Genomic DNA, 19,748 nt, shown 5'->3' with positions numbered 1-19,748 from the left:
AATTGTCTTCAAAGAATGATTATAGTTGTAGGGGGTCAGAAGGTTTGGGTGAAATGGAAGCTTTTATGGCTTCAGCAGGGTGGCCATCTGCATTGGCAGGAACTAAGTGAAATGCCAACAAAATCATGACCGCATAAAAAAGGCTCACAATTTTCCTGCCTATGCTGCAGATCCCTCCTGCTCCTACCAAGCCAGACTTTGATGGCCCTCGAGAGAAGATGCAGAAACTGGGAGAAGGGGAGGGCTCCATGACCAAAGAAGAGTTTGCCAAGATGAAGCAAGAACTGGAAGCGTGAGGAAACTCTTGGGTTCTATTTTTGCTGAGTACTAGTGTACAGGAATAGATTTTTAAAAGTTACTTCTATCACTTAGCGATGTTTTCTAAGATTGTATATTGTAGAGTATAAACCTGAGTTTTGGAGCCTGGAGAAGTGGCTCAATGGTTAAAGGTGATTGCTTCCAAAGCCTGTTGGCCCAGGCTCAATCCCAGACAGGTATTCACTTGCAGCTGAAGAGCTTATCCCTCCTTTCTTCTGCCTGTCTGTCGCTCTCAATAAATAAAAGAAATTTTTTAAAAAACAAAGAAATTATAAGTATTCTTCCCTGAGGTTGAGTGGATATGTGTAGAATCCCCTAAATTGCATTAAATGCTATTGAAAAGCCATCTGAATGACCACATATATGGTCTGAGAGTAGGCCAGATCCATGGTAGCATATCTTGGTTTTGTAATCTTATGCAAAAGCAGTCTGTATTTTGTGTCATAGTTTTAAGTTCACATTATTGATACTGAAAAACTTAAATGTTTATGGCCAAAGCAAATGTGACCTCTAAAACCACATAGCATAATGAGAAAATGCTATGTCTTTAAAATATATATTATTTTTATTTGAGATAGAATGGGCCCACGAGGACCTCTGAAGCCACTGCAAATGAACTCCAGACCCATGCACCACCTTGTATATCTCGCTTTATTTATGTGGGTACTGGGGAATTGAACTTGGGTCTTTTGGCTTCATCAGTAAGCTCCTTAACCACTTAGCCATCTCCAGTAAGCTCTCCCCCACCGCCCCATTTTTTTCTGGTTTTTCAAGGTAGGGTCACGTTGTAGCCCAGGCTGACCTGGATTCACTATAGTCTCAGGCTGGTCTTGAACTCAACAATCCTGCCTCTGCTTCCCCAGTGCTGGGATTACTAAAGGCATGTACCACCAATCCCAGCTTGTTTAAATCTTAGAAGTAAAGCCTTCTTTCACTTCTTTACTTGGTCAGAAGCATTCATCCTTCCACATCCACCATCAGCCTATTGGAATTCATGTGTCCATTTTAACAAACTTTCATTCTCTCTGCTCCAAGCCCATGTGTCCAAGGGCAGTGCTCATTTTCCCAGGCCCTGAATCACTCAGTATGCACTGACTGTCAAGGCTAGTTCTTAGGCCAGAGCACCAAACAATTTCTCAAGATCTTAAACATCAGGAACAGATTCTAAAATGGCAGTTGTCTTATATAACAGATAATCAAGTTAAACCAAAGTGTTTGGTCCGGTTGCAGTATTTTACTTAGTGGCATGAGCAGGACAGTGGAGTTAGCCAGAAGTGAGCAGTACTGGACGGCTAGTTGACAATGCCAACTTACCTGTGTGCCCATGTTATCTTTTCAGTGAGTATCTTGCTGTCTTTAAGAAGACTGTGTCCTCCCATGAAGTCTTTCTTCAGCGGCTGTCTTCTCATCCTGTTCTCAGTAAAGATCGTAACTTTCATGTTTTCCTGGAATATGATCAGGATGTAAGGCAATTTTCCCCCTTAATACTATAATTCAGTTAAAATGCTTAACTGCTGTACTTTCTAAAAAAAATAACTCTAGTTAATGTTCACCTGTTTAGTATTGCTGGAGGAAACTTAAGTTGATGTATGTATATTCTTTCTGACTGTGTTTTGTTTTGGTTTGCTTTCTTGAGGTAGGGTCTAATTCTAGCCCAGGCTGATCTGGAATTCACTATGCAGTCTCAGACTGGCCTCAACTTACTGCGATCTTCCTACCTCTGTCTGCCACCCAAGTGCTGGGATTAAAGGCATATGCCACCACACCCATCCCTGATCATTTTTTTAAAAATTTTTTTTGTTCATATATATTTATTTATTTGAGAGCGACAGACACAGAGAGAAAGACAGATAGAGGGAGAGAATGGGTGCGCCAGGGCTTCCAGCCACTGCAAACAAATCCAGACACGTGCGCCCCCTTGTGCATCTGGCTAACGTGGGACCTGGGGAACCGAGCCTCGAACCGGGGTCCTTAGGCTTCACAGGCAAGTGCTTAACTGCTAAGCCATCTCTGAAGCCCTCCCTTTTTTTTTTTTTTTAAATTCCCTGCTGGAGAGATGAATTGGGGAATAAGGCACTTGGCCTGCAAAGCCCAAGGACCCAGTTTGGATTCCCTAGTACCCAGATAGATGGCATATGATGGATCATGCACCTGGAGTTTCTTTGCATTGGCTAGAGGCCCTGGTGCATGCCCCATTTCATTCTCTCTGTCTCTTTCAAGTAAATAATGCAAGGAGAAGCCGGGCGTGGTGGTGCACACCTTTTAATCCCAGCACTTGGGAGGCAGAGGTAGGAGGATCGCCATGAGTTCAAGGCCACCCTGAGACTACAGAGTTAATTCCAGATCAGCCTGGACCAAAGTGAGACCCTACCTCAAAAAAAACAAAAATAAATGAATAAATAATGCAAGGGGAGAGATATGTTTGGGCATGACAGAATGAATGCCAGACATGTGACACTTTGTATCTGGCTTTATGTTGGAATTGAAACTGGGTTGTTAGGCTTTGTAGGCAAGCACCTTTATTATTTTTTTCTTTTTGATAATAGGGTCTTACTCTAGTTTAGGCTGACCTGGAATTCACTAGTCTCAGGGTAGCCTTGAACCTCCTACTTCTGCCTCCTGAGCGCTAGAATTAAAAGTGTGTGCCACCACACCCAGCAAAGCACCTTTAATCACTGATCCATCTCTCTAGTTCTCCTGATTAACTTTTTGGTGAAAGAAAACTATAGTAGCCCCCACCCCCTTATTTTTGGAATGTGCTGTTTAACATGTGAAGCACACCCTGACATAGAAATTTCTTTGTGCCTTCTAACCCTTGAAACTTAATACACAAAGCCAATAGAATGAACCAGTAATTCTGCCTAGGATTGGAAAACCTCTTGAGTTGATCACTTGTGTTTAGAATTAGCCTCTTGATACATGTTTTAGATTTAGTGATTAAGGAAAATTTAAAGATGTATCTTACGTGTGCCTTTGCTAGCAAAAAGTATTTAAGGAATCTTAGTAGAAATAATGTGACATATCACAAAATTTTCTTCCTTTAGCTAAGTGTTAGGCGGAAAAATACCAAAGAGATGTTTGGTGGCTTTTTTAAAAGTGTGGTGAAGAGTGCTGATGAAGTCCTTTTTTCAGGAGTTAAGGTAAGGAGCTGTTGGCTGTTTGAGAAAATTATTAATTTCTTTGGATAAGGTATATACATACAAATTGTTGCAGTCAGCTTCTTATTACTGGAACAAGCAGCTATGGGAGGAAGGGGTTTATATATTTTAGGTTTACAAATTTCAGAGAAACACTATTAGTGGGTAAGAAACTGGTTCATCTCTATAGATCCAAGCAGAGATGGCACCAGCAGCACTATCAGACCACCAGAGCTCAAACTGCTCTCCATACCTTAGGGCTGGACTCCCAAGATTGGCCCTCCAGTGACAAGTCCCCTGTAGTAGCGATCTGCTTGCTTAGGGGTTCAAGTTGCAAGCTGTTTTAATAAGACATTCTATGGGGTCATATATTCAGGCAGTTGCCTTAACCATGAAGGCACCTCTCAAGCCCTAGGGGCTATGCATTTAAACTATCTCATTTCATTTCACTTTCCCAAAATATTTTGTTTACCTAGGGAGACGTCAAACTTACTCACTCTTACTTGTCTTTAATGTTTCCCATTTTTGTATGGCTTTTGGTTACTCTGTTGAAAATAAATGATAGTAGAGCTTTTTTTGTATGTTTATAATCCCAGCATCGTTGGGAGGTGGGACAGAAAGCTTTCCATTTTGAGGGTAGGCTGTCAACATTGTAAGGTCCTGTCTGAAAATAATGACTGGGGGATATACAGCATGGTAGAATTCTTATCTAGTGCTATTGAGAGCTAAGCATAATCCCCATTCAGCACTATGGAGGAATAAAATATAGCTCCAATCATTGTCCAGTATAAGTGGCAGTGTTACATGAAGCTTAGCTGGTATAAGGAATTGCATTCCCCTTCCCCCCCCTCCTGCCCCCGAAGTAGGGTCTCACTCTAGCTCAGGATGACCTGGATTTCACTGTGTAGTTTCAGGGTGGCCTTAAACTCATGGTGATCATCCTACCTCTGCCTCCCAAGTGCTATTCCACATCCAGCTAAGGAATAGTATTTTTTAAATATCTTTTCCATTGAAAAGATTTTAATAAATGCTATAAGGAGGTCTGAAGAGATTGCTCAATGGCTAAGGTGTTTCCTGCAAAGCTTCAAGACCTGAGTTCAATGGCTAAAGTGTTTCCTGCAAAGCTTCAAGACCTGAGTTCAATTCTCCAGTACCCATGTAAAGCAAGATGCACAGTGGCGCATGTATCTGGAGTTCATTTGCATAGCTGGAGGCTATAAGGAACATGTGCATCCAAACATACCCACATACAGACACAACCAAGCACTGAAGGACAGGTGGCAAAGGGGCACACATACATTGGTGCTTTGCCTTGCCTTATGCCCCTGAACCAGCCCTGGTGTTCATGGCTCTGTGGTACCTGATTTGGTACTATGAACAAGCTATGAGGCCGAGCATTGTGGCACATGTCTTTAATCCTAGCACTCAGAGAATCGCCCTGAGTTTGAAGCACCATGAGATGACATAGTAAATTCCAGGCTGACCTGGGCTAGAGTGAGGCCCTACTTTGAAAACAACAAATAAAAGCTGTGGGTGAGATTGCTCACTGGATATAGGGCTTGCCACAGGCTGACCTGGGCTAGAGTGAGGCCCTACTTTGAAAACAACAAATAAAAGCTGTGGGTGAGATTGCTCACTGGACATAGGGCTTGCCACATAGCTGAATTTGGATCCCCAGGCGTCATGTAGAAGCTGGAAGCTGTGATGGCTTCTGTAATCCCAGTGCCTACAAGCAATAAGGTGGTTGATACAAAAGTTCCTGAATGGAGCAGTGAACAAAATACTAAGAGGTCCTGCCTCAGCAAGGTGAAGGGCTGGAGAGGTGACTTAGCAGTTAAAGCACTTTCCTGCAAAGCCTAAGGACCCCAGGTTCGACTCCCCAGAAGCCACATAAGCAACATGCCCAAGGTGGCATATGTGTCTGGAGTTTGTTTGCAATGAAAAATAAGAACAGATACCCTCTCATCTCCACTTGTGCTGACAGGTGAATGTGTACGTGCACATAAATATGTGCACAGTAAAATTTTTGTTTATTTTCAAATTTCATATTTGTAAGCAGGGAGAAGGAAAGAGAATAGGCATGCCAGTTCCTCTTACTAATTCAAACAAACTCCAAATATCTGCACTATTTTCCATCTGTCTTTACATGGGTAATGGGGATTTAAAACCTGGGTTTGGTGGTAGGCAAAGCTGCATGGAAGCACCTTAACAGCTAAGTCATCTATCCAGCTGAAAGATAGGTTGTACCTAATAGCAAGAAGTACTAGCAGAATCACTGGGTCATAGAAAGGGGGAAGTGCTTTTCAGAATGATTTTCTATGCTATTCTCATGGCCTATCAACAGCTGATTATTTTAGCCAGTCTGTATATCACATTGATGGTTCCATAGTCACTTTGTTTGTTTGTTTTCTATAATGTAAAAAATATATTCATATTCTTGAAATTTCTGCTTAAGTTCCTTTTTCCTCATTTTTAGGAAGTGGATGACTTCTTTGAACAGGAGAAGAACTTCCTTATTAACTATTACAATAGGATCAAGGATTCTTGTGCTAAAGCTGACAAAATGACCAGATCTCACAAAAGTAAATGCCTTTTACCCACTTGTCAGTTCAGCTGCTGTGGGTGTTCAACCTCCTTTGTTTACAAGGTCTGTTTGTTTCTCCAGATGTTGCTGATGACTACATTCACACTGCAGCCTGCTTGCATAGCCTGGCCTTGGAAGAACCCACAGTCATTAAAAAGTAAGTTCTGGAGAACTTTTGGTTCAGGTAGGGTGCATGTGCAAGGTGTCCTGGGTTTGAAGTCTAGGACTAGTTTTTGTTGGGAAAGTATTTCTTGGCTCTTCTAATTAAAGATTACTACAAGGTATAATAAAAGGAATACTGAGGGCTATGGCTACAGATAGCTCAGTTGATAGAGTGCCTATCTAGCATACATAAAGCCATGACTTTCAGAATGGCATAAAACTGGTGTGATAGTTTGCACCTGTGATTCCAGGACTTGAGAACTGGAGGGAAGGTGCTTAGAAGTGCCTAGCCTATGTCTCAAAAAAAGAATTATGACCTTTGTATTTTCATTCTGCCTTACCACAAGCTCATCAGTTTCTAGCATTGTTGTCTTAAGTGTTATTTGTACATAAGCTGCTACCGAGGCAGCTGTAGAAGGCTGCAATGTCTGCAGCCTCACATTTTTAACTTCGTGTTAGATAGCTCTTCTTTTACATATTATTCTTTTTTAATTTTGTAGTTGTGTTTGTGAGGTTTTCTTTGTTTGATATTTGATCACTTTTTGCCCAGTGGCATCCTGAAATTGCTTAAGAGATTTGGGTATGACAATATTAACCTTATATCTTGTACTTCTATCTATCCTGGTTGTTTCTGTTATCAGGACAGTATTTTTCCTAACATGCCTGTTTGTTGTAAAAGGTGATACTATCTCTGAATTTGACGTTTGAAAGTCAGGTTAATGGCAGAATCAAAATGAAATAGTGGCATATTTATTGCCTTGGGATAGCCATGGTGGCTTATTACCTAATGTTGGTTAACATGACTGTTATGTCGCCTGCTGTACATAATTATTTTTCTTTGCTGTTTAGACCAATTGAAATTTAAGCACTACTTTGAAATTAACCCTGTGATTGCTGGCTTTGCCCACTCATGTCTCAGAATGTTACTTCATAGTTAACTTATGCTACAATCTTTTATATATTTTCAGGTACTTATTGAAGGTTGCAGAGCTATTTGAAAAACTTAGGGTAAGGAGTTTGTGATCTTTAGTACACGTTTTAAGATATGTAAATTGCTGCCTTGATGGTGACCTTTACGTTTTTGAAATAGAAAGTAGAGGGTCGAGTCTCATCAGATGAAGATTTAAAGCTGACAGAGCTGCTCCGGTACTATATGCTCAACATCGAGGCTGCAAAGGTAAGATGGGACATGTGTGTGCATCAGCAATACTCTTCCACCCTTCAGTGCTTAAAAGGAAGGGGGAAAGGTGTTTTATGCTGGGAGGATGATAGGAATAGGTATATATCTGGTTTGTTTGTGTGACATGTCCTTTGCGATTTTTTTTGTTTTTTATTTTTAATTTTAATTTTTATTTTTTTTTGAGGTAGGGTCTCTAGCCCAGGCTGATTTGGAATTCATTATGGAGTCTCAAGGTGGCCTTAACCTCACCTCACAGAATCCTTCTACCTCTGCCTCCCAAGTGCTGGGAGTAAAGGCGAGCGCCACCACGCCTGGCTGCCCTTTGTGATTTTTAAAGGTTTTTCCACAATTAAACATTCTTTATGGTTTCCACTACCTTGAGCAGGCCTTTTTGGCATTCCTCCCCTTCATTGGTCTTTTATTAAGAGATAGGTTCTTATGTATCCTGACCTGGTCGTGTTAGTCAGGCTTAGCTAGGCCAGAGCCTTCTAATTTCATTTTAATTAAATTTTTATATGTACATAAAGCTAGAAAATAGTTTACTGAGCTAATTTTGAATACTTCCATTTATTTTTAAGATTTTATTCATTTATTAGAGACAGAGAAGGAGAGAGAGAATATGGGTGTGCCAGGGCCTCTAGCCTCTGCAAACACTCCAGACCCATGTGCCACCATATGATTCTGGCTTATATGGGATCTGGAGAATTGAACCTGGTCCTTAGGCTTCACAGGCATGTGCCTTAGCTGCTAAGCCATCTCTCTAGTCCTTGAATACTTTCAGATGTTGCAGTATCTTCTGCTTTTCTGTAAGATTACAAAGAACCTTTGTCTCCTATAAAGGTTTATGAAAATGTTCTAAAAATTTTAGGAATTCAGTACCTTTAATTGTGTTTTTGGTGGTGCTGGGGGAAGGGATTGAAGTAGAGCTAGCATCCTCCTGTTGAGATCTCAGCAGTAAGTTAGGTGCATGGGTATTCGGGTTATTTTCTAGACTTGGTATTATTATCTAGCCTTGACATTCCTGTTTTGTTTTCTGGGAATTTTTATGTTGTGATTCTTGATTTTCTTCTCAGGATCTCTTATATAGGCGCACCAAAGCCCTCATTGACTATGAGAATTCAAATAAAGCTTTGGACAAGGCCCGGTTGAAGAGCAAAGATGTCAAATTGGCTGAGGCACACCAACAAGAATGCTGCCAGAAATTTGAAGAGCTTTCTGAATCTGCAAAAGAAGGTTTATTTTCCTGTTTCCATAGTTTGCTTAAGTACCTTGCTCCCAATAGAAAAGGGCTGCAGTGTTTGCAGCCTCACCTATTTAACTTCTTGTTAGATAGATGTTCCTGACAGTAGTTAACAAATAATGTGCTGTCTCATTTGTGTTAAAATTCAGTCACCTAGGGTTGGAGAGATGGCTTACGAGTTAAAGCACTTGCCTACAAAGTCTAGGGACCCATGTTCTTCTCTCCAGCTCCCACATAAGCCAGTCGCACAAAAGGTGAGGCAAGTGCAAGTTTGCACATGCCCACTATGTTACGCAAAGCATCTGGAGTTTGATAGCAGTTGCTGAGGCCTGGAATGCCAATTGCTACCTAACCGCCCCCTCAAAAAATTAAAAATTCAGTCTCCTACCCAATTGATGTCTATTTCTCTCTGCTGTCAGTACATGTGTCCAGGGAGATAGATCAAAGTTCTTCCCATTCTTCGTTTATAATTTGGATACTAAAAAGGTGATTCTGGGGCTGGGAAGATCAGCAGTGAAAAGCACTTGTTTGCAAAGCCTGTTGGCCACTCATGGGCTAGATTGAAAAAATTCTTATTTAGGTCAGAACTTGGGATCATTCTAAGTTGATAATCCTTTTAGAGTCATGGATTCCTCCCTCCCTCCCTTTCTTTTTCTTTAGTTTGTTTTAAAAAGAAAGCGTAAGGTTCACAGTCCTGTTAGTTGAGTGCTGATATTAATGCTTCAAGTTGCCATCACTTCAGAGAGCCTGAGTTTGGTTTTGTGTACATTTTTACTTGGTGGGGTAGGTATCAAACCCAGGGCCATGTACATGTTGGGCAAGTGCTTTTATCATTAAACAACCCCTCTGGCCCTTTAAATGAGCTTTATTGGGAGTTAGAAAGTTGTTTACACTATGGCATTGTATTTGACTTGTCTACACTCAAGTTCCCATAAAAAGTAACCAAGCAAGTGGTGCATGTCAATAATCCTAGCGCCTGAGAGTCAAACAGAAGGTGGAATAACCAAGTTGGTCACCCTAGGTTATAGGTCTTTACAGTTTAGTGTAACCCTCATAAAAGCAGTGGTGGCTAAGAAACCACTGGGGCTCATTTCCAAAAGTGGTATCTGGAAACTACAATGGATGTGAAAATTGAATTGTCTTTTGGTAAATTATTCCTCTTTTCTTCCCATAGAGCTGGTGAATTTCAAACGGAAGAGAGTGGCAGCATTTAGAAAGAATCTAATTGAAATGTCTGAACTGGAAATAAAGCACGCCAGAGTGAGTGATGTCTTCAAAATAAGTCAGAAACTTTAAAAAAAAATTAGAGAGTGAATATGGGCATTCCAGGTCGCTTGCATGTGGGTTTCTTTAATCTCTGAGCTATCTCCCTATCCCCATTTATTTGAGAGAGAATGGGTGCATCAGGGTCTCCAACCACTGCAAACAAACTCCTGATGTATGTGTCACTGCATCTGGCTTAACCTAGGTACTGCCGAATCAAACCTATGTCCTTTGGCTCTGCACACAAACGCCTTAAATGCCAAGCTATCTTTCCAGCTCAGCCAACAAATTCTAAGGGGCTTTTTCCCCCTGCCTTACTTCTTATTGGACTTTTGACTCCATGAAGTAACTAGTAGATGGAAGATTCCTTCCTCAACCAGGCTTGGCAGGCCACTCTGCCTATAACCTACTCTGATAATTTCTTAGAAAGTTCTTCTGAATCATGTATATGCCTGTCATCACTCAGGGCAAGAAAATAATGGTGTGTATTTAATGACTAGCCCGACTCACAGAAACAGAATAGGCCTCATACTTAGTTTTATGAGTTAAGAATTTTGGATGCCTATAATCAGATCAGAATTGGGGAGGGTGAAGGGTCAGTGGTAGAGCATTTCCCTAGCAGCTATGAGGATCTGGATTTGGTCTTGGTTTCCTCCCATATCTTCCCTGTCTCTTCCCCTTCCTCTCCCCCCATCCCAGCAAAAAGAACAATAAAAACAGTGTGAAAGAAGGCCTCTTTGGGTAGTTTTTTGGGTGCCTCAGTTCCCTTTTGGAATGTGGTCTAGTTTGGTACAGGCCATCCACCTCAGTGGCTACTGCAGGGAAGAAGATCCTTTAGAGGTGGGATGAGGCCTAGGCATGGTGGCACATGCCTTTGATTGAGGTAGGAGGATTGCTGTGAATTTGAGGCCAGTCTGAGACAATAGAGTAAATTTCTGGTTTTCATGGGCTAGAGTGAGATCCTACTTGAAAAAAACCAAAGCAAGTGGAATGGAGACTCACTGACTATGAGCTTTGGTAAGAGGAGATAGACTTCATTCAGACAGGGTCTTTAGCTAAGGATGACCTTCACCTTCTGGTCCTATTTATACCCACATTCTCAGTGCTGGGAATACAGCTGTGTGACCTGAGGGGTTGGGTTAGAACCCAGGGCTTCATGCACGCTAGTAGGAAGCACTTGCCGACTGAGCTATCCCCAGCACCTGGATATAGTTTTAGTTTCTTTGACTACAACCTAATTTTGTCAGTTCAACTGTAACATATGATTAGAATGTGTTTGTAAAAGAAGCACAACAGATGAATCATACTCATAATGTTTTGGGCATTCTAATTTTTGTTTTTTGGGGGGTGGGGTGGGATTTCAAGGTAGGGTTTCCCTTTAGACCAGGTTGACCTGGTATTCATTCTGTATTCTTAGGGTGGCCTCCAACTCACAGTGATCCTCTTACCTCTTCCTGCCGAGTGCTGGGATTAAAGGCATGTGCCACTCACTACACCTGGCAAATTTTTGTAAATAACTTTAAAATAAGAATTTTATGCAGCAGTTTTTGCACAATCAATCACTTGGGAGTATTACTTGTGGTTTCACTGATTTTCAGCAACTTTTAGTGTAGTCTTTCACAGCCCTTAGCTTCACGGTGCAAGGCATTTAAGCAGAATTGGCATGATTGTGTTGGGAGGGCAGAGTGGTTGCAGTAGTGACCACTACCTTTTTGGCTTGGAACTCGTGGTCAGCAGTTTAGCTAGACTAGTGTCCCGTCCCCCTCCCCCCTCCAGGTAGGGTCTACTCTAGCTCAGGCTGACCTGGAATTCACTGTAATCTTAGGGTGGTCTCAAAAACTCATGGTGATCTTCCACATCTGCCTTCCAAGTACTGAGATTAAAGGTGTGTGCCACCATGCCCGGCTCCTTTTTTAAAAATATATTTATTTATATATTACATATTTGAAAGAGATAGACAATGGGCACACCAGGGCCTCCAGCCACTGCAAATGAATTCCAGATGCTTGTGCCCTCTTCAGTGTCTGGCTCTTACCTGGGTCCTATGGCTTTGCAGGCAAGTGCCTTAACTGCTGAGCCATCTCACCAGCCCCTTCTGTTCCACTTTTAAACATATAATAATTCTTAGATTCTAGAGTGTTTCATTGTTGATAATGGTTTCTTCCTTGGCTTTCCCCAGAACAATGTCTCCCTTTTGCAGAGCTGCATTGATTTGTTCAAGAACAACTGATTGACCTTCACTCTGCAGGAAATGAAGGTGAAATTGGCGTCACTTGCACTTAAATTACCACAAAAGAAAAATAATTTTTACTTTAGTTTAAAATCATGTGAATAAATATTTTGATTTCTAAAATCTTAACTCTTAACCATGTTGGTTTAAAAAATATTTTCATTGCATGCTACTTGGACGTAATAATCTCCTTTATGCATTTGATTAGTTAATACTTCATGTGGACGGAGTGTAAATACTGGATTCTTCAATAGTTTGTTATTTCTAAGAAAGGGTTTGAGAGACCACGCGCCTTCTGGAAACTAGGAGCAATCACCTGGCCTGTCTTTCACCAGTTCGGTGCCCGTATCTACGATCAATTCTCTTGGGCAGAGGTACAAATCAAAACAAATAACTGCTTTAAGGTTCTTTAGCCATCTGATGTTTGTACAGCAAGAAGAGCATTTATCTTTATGCCCTTTGCACCTCCATTTTTGTAGTAGGTATAGAAGTACTTGAGTTGAAATAAGAATCCAGAGTTATGCATAAAAACAAAATACAGTTTGCTTTATATAACATGTCCAACATCTAAAATAAGAGATGTGAACTCCACTCCCTCCCTGATGGTAGGATATGTGTATTTTGGCCTTTTGATTTTTTTAATAAAGTATGTAATAAAATAATAAATCATGTTGCATAGTGTTGTGTTTTAACTGTTGTGCTGACAAACTGCATTTAAACCTTGCCATTTTAATACCTGCCTCCTGTCCATATCTCCTAACCTTATTTATAAACACTAAAAGGAGTCGCCATGTGTGAAGGGCACTCCATTTAAGGTGCTTGCATACTAACCCTAAGGACACATTTGATTCTCCAGTACCCACGCAAGTCAGATGCACAGGGTGTTGCATGTGTCTGGAGTTCATTTGCAGTGGCTGTAGGCTGTGACATGCTCAATCTCTATCTGCCTCTCTTCCTCTTGCTCACTATCAAAATATGTAAATAAATAAAAAATATTTTAAATTTTGGTTGATGTTTGCAGTACTTTGTGACCCCTTGACCCCTTCTGCACAGTCAAGCATCCCTTGCCATCTGGGGAGGTTGGAGTGCTGAAACTGACTTGCCTCACATTTGGGGATGAGTGACTACCACACCCCTTAAATCTTCACACAGCATCTAAAGGGATCGTATTTTAACACAATAAGGTTAGGCTAATAGCCAAAGTCTTCCCAGTGTTCAAAGGCCCTACCTGCTTTGCTGCCTCCCTCTCCCAATATATATATATATATATATACACACATACCCTAATGACCCTCAGGGCCTCCACTCCAGTTACTTCCATCCCCTCAAATTTTAAAGTATATATTTTTTTAATATTAGAAAGAGAAAGGCAGAGAGGGAAGGAGGGAAGAAAGGAGAATATGGATGCATCAGGGCCTCCAGCTGCTGCAGATGAACTCTATACACACACACACACACATATATATATATATTTAAAGGTAGGGTCTCTCCCTGGTCCAGGCTGACCTGGAATAAATTCACTATGTAGTCTCAGGGTAGCCTTGATCCTCCTACCTCTGCCTCCTGAGTGCTGGGATTAAAGGCATGCATCACCACTCCCAGCATCTTGACATTCTTGTTAAAGGTGTCCACAGCAATACTTACCAGTTTGTACACCCTACCATGATGTGATTTTGCTGTTTCTGGCAAAAGGAATCCAATTCCCCTCTTGACTAACAGCTAGGTGCCAGCTGGAAAGGAATACTGGGCAGGGAGACAGTTGACTGCCAATTGCTAGGATAAAAGGCGTGCACCACTGCACCAGCTTTTGTCAAGTCTGCCAGTTAGTTCTACACTGAGGATCTGAAATGTGGCTGGTGTAACTGAGGAACCAAAGCTTAAATGTCATATATTTTCAAGATAGGGTCTCACTGTACTTCAGGTTGACCTGGAATTCACTATGTAGTCTCAGGCTGGCCTGAGTGCTGGGATTAAAGGCGTGAGCCACCATGCCTGTCTTTAATTTTCATTTATTTACATTTGAATTGTCAGAAGTGGCCAAGTAGGTATTGGGTCTCTTCTTTGTGTGCATATGTACATGATCTGTACTGGGGATTAAAGCCTTTGAACCCAGGTTTGGATCCCTGCTGCTAGGTGGGCATGGTGGCCCTCCAATAATTATGAGCAGTACTCAGGAATTTTAAGAGCAAGCTGAATTGCTTAGCAGTGGGTTTAAAGGAGTGGTTTTTATTTCAATAAAGAGCAATAGAGGAAAACACCTGACCTCAACATTTGTCCTCTACACACATGCACACATACCCATATATGTGAACACACATGAAAAAGACCCAAGACCTCATACCTGCTAAGCACATACTCTGCCACTGAACTACATCGTGAACTCGTCTAGGCATGTGAATGCTTACCTCTTGAGGCACCCACATTTTTCAAACAGAAGCCTTCAACAGAGACCAGTTACTCCATTCTGCCCTGTCTGGACTCCACAAATGCTTGGGTTGTAATGCAGCGGTTTCATGCATTTGGTGTGGAGTGGTTTGTTAGCAAGTATAACTGGAAGTCCTTGACCTTCTGATCTCCCCTCTTGTATTCCAGTTCTTTGTTTCTAAACACCCTAATGACCCTCAGGGCCTCCACTCCAGTTCCTTCCATGCCCCCAAATTTTAAACTATTCTTTTAAATATTAGGGAAAGGCAGAGAGGGAAGGAGGGAGCCCAGGATCAAGAAATGGGACAATCTGATTTCCTTGGGATCCCTACAATGAGGGGACAGGGCCTGACCAGGAGGCCAGGCAGTACCCTCTGGGCTTTGGAAGGGCCCTCAGTCACCCTCTCACCATGTAAGTAATAACTTGCTGTTAAGGTTTTATCCCTTGACTGGGCCTCTTTCTCAGCTAGTGGAGTTAATGAAAGGCTTTCCAGCCTGCTGCTTTTCCTTTGTAATTTGCTCATGGCTCTTGTCTCATTGCATCCTCAACAGTCGAAGCCACTCCCTGGCTTGAGGAAGGGGCAGCTTTCCTGTTGGCTGGCCAACCAAGGAGAGAGATTTATTTTTGCAAAGTCCAGAGGTAGGAAATGTGTTGGTTGGCAAGAGGAGGTGGCAACCCCCCTGATCAATAAGTGTCATTTGAAGTGTTTTGGGTTTTTTTTTTTTTTTTTTTTTTTTTTTTTTTTTTTTGCCATGCTGGGCGTAGAACCCAGGTCCTTGTATGTGCTAGGCAAGTGCTAAACCACTGAGAAATACTCTTGAGAGGCTGAGGAGATGGGTAAAGTGCCTACTGTGCAAGCATGAGTACCTACATTTGGATTCCCAGAATCCATGAAAAGCTAGTTCCTGTCACAGGTGTCTCTAATCCCAACATACCATTTAACAGCACACAGGCTGTGGAGGTGGAAGGATTGCTATATTTGTGGCTAGCCTGGGTCACAGTGAGCTCCAGATTAACCTGGACTAAAGTGAGGCCTTGTGTCAAAAAGAAAAATTGGGCCTGGAGAGATGGCTTAGTGGTTAAGGCACTTCCCTATGAAGCCTAAGGTTTGATTCCCTAGTACCCACTTAAGCCAGATGTACAAGGTGACACATGAGTCTGGAGTTTAGTGGCTAGAGGCCCTGGTGTACCCATTCTTTCTCTGTTTTTCCCTCTCTAACAAATATTAAAAAGGAAAAGAGCCAGGCATGGTGGCACATGTCTAATCCCAGCACTCAGGTGGCAGAGGTAGTAGGATTGCCATGAGTTCAAGGCCACCCTGAGACTACATAGTTTCAGGTTAGCCTGGGCTAGAGTGAGACCCTACTCTGAAAAACCAAAATATAAAAAAAACAAGCCTGTAGGTCAGCTAGCCTAGCAATCAGAAGTGAAAAATAAAGAGACCCTACCTTAAAATGAGGTGGATAGCAAAGAATACCTGGAAGTTGTCCTCTGTTTTGCATACATGAACATGAGTGCATATACACACATCAAAATACATACCTAGATAAAAAGAACTCACGGGGATCCTCCTACCTCTGCCTCCCAAGTACTGGGAGTAAAGATATGCTACCACGCCTGTCAAAAATAGTTTTATATTTGCTTCTTTATTTTGAGAGAGAGAGAAAAGCAGAGAAAGTGGGCACACCACTATAAACAAACTCCAGATGTATGCGCCACCTTGTGCATCTGGCTTAACATGGGTATTGGGGAATTGAACTTTGGCCTTAGGCTTCACAGGCAAACACCTTAACCGTTAAGCCATCTCTCCAGCCCCCAAGATAGATTCTTCTTGAATTTAACACTTCACAGAATAATAAAGGGAGTAGGCTACAGAGTTTATTTTTATTTTTTCTCAAGAAGGTCTGAGCAGAAAGCAGTGTGGTCAAAATCAGAGTATGGAATCGCTGAGACTTGAGTTAATGGCCTTTCTCATTTCATTGCTTCCCTGTTGCAGTTTAACAGTTTTTGTTTCCTGCCTTCATGGTTACTCCTTTAGGTTCAGACTCTTAGGCGTTAGCATCATTCAAACTGCTCTGCCACACTGTAAAGAAACAAGAGAGGGTTCCTGTGAACACAAAAGGAGTGTCCAGACATGATCAGAGATGTTTCCTATTGATTCTAGATTCAGTCAAGTTGAGCCATGACAGACAGAAACTGTTAAGTTTGAAAATATATATGTATGTATGTATGTATGTATGTATGTATGTATGTATGTATGTATATTTGCAAGCAGAGAGGGAGGGAGAACATGGGTGTACCAGGGCCTCTAGTCAATACAAATGAACTCAAGATGCATATACCACCTTGTGCAGCTGGCTTTACATGATTACTGGGGAATTGAAACTGGGTCCTTAGGTTTTGCAGGTAAGTGCATTTCTCCAGCCCAGAAACTGTTATTTTATATAGACCATCCAGGGAAGCACCCTCTGAGCAGAAAGACATGGGCAGTGAGGAACAAAGGCAGATAGAATTTGGTGAAGGGCTGTGTGGGCAGAGGAAAGAAAATGAGCAGAAGTTGTTGTTATGAGTGGGGTCATGTTTAATGTGGTAGATATCTGCTAGCTGTTAGTAGTGGGGAATTTGTTTCTTTGTCAGAGTTGAGACAGAATTGTATGACAAAAGTGATTATTAACAAGAGAAGAATACAGTGAGTTCAATTCAGGCTGTGCACATCAGACAGGTGGAAAGCAACCCCAGGCAGTAGGTTACAAATGTGGCTTCTATCTAGCAAACAAGGATGCATTTCATAAAAGTGACAGGACAAAGGAAAACAGTCCCTAGCTCCCAGCAATGGGCAGTTGCTAGAAGAAAAATCTGTGAGTAAAGTCTGCTCTAAGAATCCAGTGGGCCCATCTCCAAGTGTTATCAGAAGGACTTACTTCTGTCTTCAGGCTTGAAAGGGAACAGAATAAATAGAAAGTGAGGTTGAACCCTCTGAAATCATGAACGAAAACAAACATTTCCTCCCTTATAGACAACAGGGAAGGCCAGAGAGCTTGCCTGTATCTTGTCTTTAAACGTGGGGAGGCGTGTATAGTTTCTCGTTTGTTGCATAGCAAACCACTGTCTTGCTCCACCGGGCAGTTCTCGGTTCAGCTCACTCATAGGTCATGAGTAGGTCTGCTGGGGCTGGCTGGCTTAGAGTGGCCTCCTGAGATGGCAGGGGTTTGCTTCTTGTGAGCACTCACCACTATAGCAGTCTGGGCTGGGCTCATGCTCATCTTCGTAACAGCTGGGCAGGGCTCAGAGAGAGTAAGGGAAGCTGCAGGGCCCTTCTGGTAGGTTCCAAATAGGCACATAATCCCTTTTGCTGCATTCTATTAACAAGGCATCTCAAGGGAAGTCCAGGAGAAGATAAACTAGGTTTGGAGGGGGACTGGGCAGATGACTCAGCAGTTGAAGGTGCTTGCTGGTAGCCTGATGGCTTGGATTTGATTTGCTAATACCCACCGCAGAGAGCCAGATGCACAAAGTGGCACATATACCTGGAGTTCCTTTGTAACTGATAGAGGCCCTGGTGTGTACATTCTCTGTCAGTTTGTCTCTCTTCCCTCTGTCTCTCGGCTTGCAAACAAATTTAAAAAAAAAAAAAAAAAGAGGAAAAAGAGCTGGGTGTGATGATACATGCCTTTAATCACAGCACTTGGTAGGCAGAGGCAGGAGGAGCGCCATGAGTTTGAGCCACCCTGAGACTACATAGTGTGTTCCAGGTCAGGCTGGGCTAGAGCAAGACTCGAAAAACCAAAACAAACAAACAAAAAAAAACCAAAAAAAAAACCCCTGCATTTTGATGATGGGAACTGCAGAGAGTATAGTTGCTTCTGCAATTAATCTCCCATTTTTTAGGTAGGAAACCAAGGTTTCATCAAACAAATGCTATTAGAACTAAGGTCACAGATAACAACAAATACAGTTGTAGTGTGTGACTTCAACACCCCACTCCCATCAATTGACAGGTTATCCCAGCAAAAAATAAACAGAGAAGCATTGATGGTCATATAATCAGAATATCAATCAACTCTAAAGAAGCACTGAAGTTATATATCATACAATATGGAATACTCAGCCAAAGGTTGGCAATAGCTCATGCTTATAACCTTTTTCTTTTTGAGGTAGGGTCTCACTCTAGCCCAGGCTAACCTGGAACTCACAGTGTGGTCTCAGGGTGGTCTTGAACTCATGGCGATCCTCCTACCTCTGCCTCCTGAGTACTGGGATTAAAGGTGTGCACCACCTCGCCCAGCTGGTGTTTGGTTTTTTGAGTTAGGGTCTTACTCTAGCCCAGGCTGACCTAGAACTCAGTATGTAGTCTCTGGCTGGCTTCAAGCTCACAGTTTGAGGCTGGAGTGCCGGGATTAAAGGTGTGTGCCACCACATCTGGCAAGATTTAATTCTTTTTTTAAATTAAAAAAATTTTTTTTGCAAGCAGAGAGGAGACAGAGAGAGAATGGGCATGTCAGGGCCTCCAACTATTGTAAATGAACTCTAGATGCATGTGCCACCTTGTGAATCTGGCTTTACATGGTGTTGCAGTCAGGTTTGTGTTGCTGGCAGAAAACACCCAAGAGCAGCTTGTGGGGAAAAAAAAAGAGTTTATTTTATCTTATAGACTTGAAGGGAAGCTCCATGATGGTAAGGGGAAATGATGACATGAGCAGAGGGTGGATATCACCTCCTTGCCAACATCAGATGACAACAGCAACAGGAGAGTGTACCAAACACTGGCAAGAGAAAGCTGGCTGAAATACCCATAAGCCTGCCCCCAACAACACACTGCCTCTAGGAGGTTTTAATTCCCAAATTGCTATCAGCTAGGGACCTAGCATTCAGAACACCTAAGTTTATAAGGGACACCTAAATCAAACCACCACATTCTGCCCATGGCCCCCACAAACTGATAACCATCCATGATGTAAAATGCAGTAATTTACTTTAAAAGTCCCCATAGTTTTTATCAATGCTGATTATATTCAAACATCTCCATAGTCTAAAGTCTTTCAGCTGAGCTGTAATTACCCCCCCCAATAATCCATAATGGCATAGAATAAACATTCACACTGCAAAAAATGGCATTGGAAATAGCAAAGAAATATTCATCCAATACAAGATTTATAGGGCAAACATCAAACCCTGTAGCTGCAAGTCCAACAACTCTAGTCTGTGACAA

The 19,748-nt window shown here is 42.0% G+C and overlaps 1 protein-coding gene across 2 annotated transcripts in view; it reads left to right on the top strand.

Annotated features, from left to right (window-relative positions):
* Positions 1-12,780, top strand: part of Snx5 (sorting nexin 5) — a 32,655-nt gene extending 19,875 nt beyond the window's left edge. For both annotated transcript variants that reach the window (XM_045156273.1, XM_045156274.1), the window contains 10 exons: positions 171-292; positions 1,658-1,781; positions 3,363-3,458; positions 5,932-6,037; positions 6,121-6,196; positions 7,170-7,209; positions 7,292-7,378; positions 8,455-8,614; positions 9,796-9,881; positions 12,064-12,780. In XM_045156273.1, coding sequence (XP_045012208.1) covers positions 171-292; positions 1,658-1,781; positions 3,363-3,458; positions 5,932-6,037; positions 6,121-6,196; positions 7,170-7,209; positions 7,292-7,378; positions 8,455-8,614; positions 9,796-9,881; positions 12,064-12,114 — 948 coding nt within the window. In that variant the 3' untranslated portion in view covers positions 12,115-12,780. The remainder of the gene's footprint in view (positions 1-170; positions 293-1,657; positions 1,782-3,362; positions 3,459-5,931; positions 6,038-6,120; positions 6,197-7,169; positions 7,210-7,291; positions 7,379-8,454; positions 8,615-9,795; positions 9,882-12,063) is intronic.
* The last annotated feature ends 6,968 nt before the right edge of the window (positions 12,781-19,748 follow it).

Source organism: Jaculus jaculus, chromosome 8 (assembly GCF_020740685.1).
Source record: "Jaculus jaculus isolate mJacJac1 chromosome 8, mJacJac1.mat.Y.cur, whole genome shotgun sequence".
NCBI classification, from domain to species: domain Eukaryota; kingdom Metazoa; phylum Chordata; class Mammalia; order Rodentia; family Dipodidae; genus Jaculus; species Jaculus jaculus.
Note: the sequence above shows the minus strand (reverse complement) of the source record. Positions and strands in the feature narration are given on the sequence as shown.